The sequence below is a fragment of the Mus pahari genome, chromosome 5, assembly GCF_900095145.1.
Source record: "Mus pahari chromosome 5, PAHARI_EIJ_v1.1, whole genome shotgun sequence".
NCBI lineage: Eukaryota > Metazoa > Chordata > Mammalia > Rodentia > Muridae > Mus > Mus pahari.
In genome coordinates, this window is record NC_034594.1 from 2,256,368 (window position 1) to 2,260,464 (window position 4,097).

At 44.2% G+C, this 4,097-nt stretch overlaps 1 protein-coding gene across 19 annotated transcripts in view; it reads right to left on the reverse strand.

The window, feature by feature from the left end:
• Pkhd1 (PKHD1 ciliary IPT domain containing fibrocystin/polyductin) overlaps positions 1-4,097 on the reverse strand; it is a 487,582-nt gene that overhangs the window by 474,436 nt on the left and 9,049 nt on the right. For all 19 annotated transcript variants that reach the window (XM_021197628.2, XM_029539264.1, XM_029539265.1 and 16 more), the window contains one exon: positions 3,286-3,394. In XM_021197628.2, coding sequence (XP_021053287.1) covers positions 3,286-3,394 — 109 coding nt within the window. The remainder of the gene's footprint in view (positions 1-3,285; positions 3,395-4,097) is intronic.

Below are 4,097 nucleotides of genomic sequence, written 5' to 3' on the forward strand. Positions count from 1 at the left end.
CCTCCCCCTCCTCCTCCTGTCTCCAAGAGGGTGTCCCCACCCCTCTCACACACCACATCACCTCACCAGGTCTCCCCACTCCCTGAGATCTCAAGTCTCTTAAGGGTTAGGTGCATCTTCTCTCACTGAGGCCAGATCAGGCAGTCCTCTGCTGTATGTTTGTCATGGGCCTCATATCAGCTGGTGTATGCTGCCTGGTTGGTGGTTCAGTGTCTGAGAGATCTCGAGAGTCCAGGTCAGTTGAGACTGCTGCCCTCCTCCTCAGCTTCTTCCAGCCTTTCCCTAATTCAACCACAGGGTCCCCTGACTTCAGTCCATGGGTTGTATGTAAGTATTTGTGTCTGTCTCGGTCAGCTGCTTGTTTGGCCTCTCAGAGGGCCACACTGTGGCCTTAAAGCACAACACAAGTTAGTTTCAGGCTTCACAAAAATGAAACCTTGCCTACTGCCAGTGCACTTGCTTTTCTGTCTAGATTGAAATGTTGGAGACATCTGAATTCCTGTCTATACATCTAGTATCCCATTCTTAGTTGACTGGTATCATGCTTGGCCCAAGAAGTGGCACTATTAGGAGATGTGGCCCTGTTGGAGTAGGTGTGGCCTTATTGGAATAGGCGTGGCACTGTGAGTGTGGGCTTTAAGACCCTCGTCCTCTGCCTGGAAGTCAGTATTCTCTAACAGCCTTCAGATGAAGATGTAGAACTCTCAGTTCCTCCTGCACCATGCCTGCCTGGATGCTGCCATACCCCACTTTGATAATAATAGACCAAACCTCTGAACCTGTAAAGCCAGCCCCAATTAAATGCTGTCCTTAGAAGAGTTGCCTTGGTCATGGTGTCTGTTCATAGCAGTAAAACCTTAAGAGAACTGGAATACTAATGAGAAGCAAAGGGAGAACAAGCTGATTCAGAAAGCCCATCTCACTGACAGGCATCTCAGTTAGGCTAAGGATAGAGTATTACTCTATTGGGTAATCATAACAGACTATGTGAGGAAATGGAGATGCATGCAAAATGTGCTGAACTAGCCAAGGTTTGATCCATGAGTTAGTGTCTCACCCAGGAGAAAACTTATTCACTTCTGGTCTCACTAGGTGCTTAGACAGCTTTATCTCTAAACAATCTATGATGCTGCTTTCCATTTACAAAACAAACCACAGAAAACTGATTAGTTTGAGCTACATCCAGCTCCCCAGGAGTTCAAATTCCCAGGGAGACTATTACCAGAAAATAACCATGGTTAATCAACAGCCCTAATCAGGCATTCAGAATGAAAGGGCTGTTTAGCCAATCTGGTGGTGGCCTGTTGGGTGTGGAGTTTAAGTATTGATGTACACAGCAGTACTGTCTGACATCAAGGTCATTTTCCTCATTCCCTCCAGGAAAGGGTTAGAAACTAGTTCACAGAAAATATGCACAGCTGGGGGAGGGCATGCAGATACGACTACTATGGCTTCATAGATTAAGAGCAGGCTGTGATTTCCACAGAAGATAAAGATTAATGCAGTTCCACACGTGATACCAAACATTCAGTCCCAGCTCTGGCCTCCAACCCAATGACTATAATCTGCTTTTCATCTCCCACGGGGAAGCCCTTCCTACCAAAGTGACTTCCATTGGAATCTTAGCAACTCCGTTATTGCCCTCTCTCACACTCATTAAAAACTGAGGCAGATGGAGCAATCAACTTCAAAGCAAATGATGAAGCATACCTCTAGGTTTCCAACTTGAAATATAAGCTCTAGTGTGCCATCTGCCACTCTTAGAGAAGCTAGTGGGGATATATAGATTTATTTATTGCTTCACACACACACACACACACACACACACATACACACACACACACATACACTTCTCAAAGAGCACTGGGATATACTCGGGGTTAAACCATAATGAAAGTCTTCACTTGCTTTTTGTTTGTTTGTTTTGTTTTGTTTCTCAGCATTCATATAACATAAAATGGTACTTTTTCTAAGAGAAAGAGGCCTCTGGTCACCCATCAGGCTGGAGACAGAATAGTGAGAAATTAATGAGCTTCCAAAGCAGGGCTCCTACATGCTGGTCCTTTACCCCTGTGGGGTTAGCAATAGCAAGATGGGAAGGTAGGTGGGCCAGAGAGAGTGGCATAAAACAGCGGATTAGAATGATAAAGTCACAGCCGCCAGCTGCTTGATAAACCTTCTGTGAGTTCTTCAGACTTGTCAGTGCCCGCAGCAGGCTCTTTGGAGTGGGCCAGCAAGACGGAATTAATTTTTAATACCCATGGTTCCCTTAGTCCCAGTCACAGAGCAGAAAGGCGGCCCACTGCATTTTCTTTCACTTGGATGTCTCTCATTAACTGCATCCCCTGGTGATGGTTCATCAACTCACCAAGTTAGTGGAGCCATTCATGGACTTGTTTCCTTTAATGTGCAATTGCAGAAAGTGGGCCCCCCAACCTCTGTCCTCACTGATCTTTATACTAAGTAGGAAAATTACTCCTGGGGTGTAAGGAGCTTGGTGATTCAGGGGTGCTCAGACATTTTCTATCTATGATGGTCCCTGAGCCAGAGTAGAGCTGTGATATGGCTCTTAACAAGAAAGAATTTGTTGCTTCCTTTTGCTACCTACATACAGAAACAAAATTTTAGGCAATGATATTCTTTTGGGCTGAGGGTCAAAATGTTACTTGTGATTAGACAACAAATTGCCAATTTCAAAAAGTCGGTGCCTATATAATGGCATTCGAGATGAACAGCAAGTGAAAGTGTAAGCTAAATAAATCCTCCTCCCCAACTTGCTTCTTGGTCATGATGTTTGTGCAGGAATAGAAACCCTGACTAAGACAGGTGCCATGAAGCAGAGAGATTGGCCCCACCCCCCAGCAGGACCTGGAATCTTTATGCCCCTTCAGTATCCAAACAATCAGAATCTGCTGAAAATGTTACACTTGTCCACAAAAGCCAGGTCTGTGGCTCCTCTATGAGCTTCAGGTTCCCTGCGGTTTCACAGTCACATGAGGGTTCAAATCCTGACTCCACCATTCATTACCTGGGTAATGTGGCAAGCTGACTAGATGGCTTTGGGAGCATTGTACTCCATACTATACATAGGCACTTGGCTAGGCCTGATATACAAGGACTCAGTGTTTATCTTTCACAGGTAAACCCATAGAGAAAGACATAACATTCTCTCCATAATTCTTCCTCCCTATTAAGGAAGACGTGGGTTGACTCATAACTTGCCACTGATAAAACAGCATACTATCTGACCAGTTAAACACACATTCCTCTATCCTAAGAACCCACCTTGAAAGTGCAGCTGTCTAGTGATCCAGGACATGGAGTGGCTAGCACTTGCTCCCCAAAGGATATTTCCACGGAGTATGGACCTGCATGTGCTTCTGAGGAAAGAGACCTGGTGACAGAAAATGGAAATCTTTAGGAATAAAAAACNAGGAGCTCCCACTTGACCACTCCACACTCCCTGCCTGTATTTGTAATGTGGAGCTGAGTAAACATCTCTATAGTTCACCATTCACCACCTAGATCTGCTCCCTACTATGACTGCACTTTAAAGCTGAGTCCTCACCAAGAGAGACTGTACTGCTGCTGCCACTAGTAGTACCACCTCCTCTTCTTTGTCATCTTTATCTTCATCGTCCTCTTTGTCTTCATCTTTGTCTTCTTCTCCTTTGTCTTCTTCTAAGTCCTTTGAACTTAATTTAAAAGGTCCTACTTCCCATAATTATGGACTCATGGGACTTGAAAAGCATAAGACAAGCACTTCAACTAAGAAATTGTGAATACATTCAAGGACCTTAAGGAGGATATAAATAAATCTCTTAAGGAAGTCTATAAAAATGCTAAGAAGCTGTGGAACGAAATAATAAAAACAGTTCAAGATGTGAAAGAAGGAAAAGAATCACTAAGGAAAACCCAAACTGAAACACACTTGGAAACAAAATAGTTAAGAAGTCACAAAACATCAGAGGTAAACCTCAGCTACAGAGTCCAAGACATACAAAAGAGAACCTTCAGGCACTGAAGGCAAGACGGAAAAAAATGAATACCTCAGGAGAGAAAGAGAGAGAGAGAGAGAGAGAGAGAGAGAGAGAGAG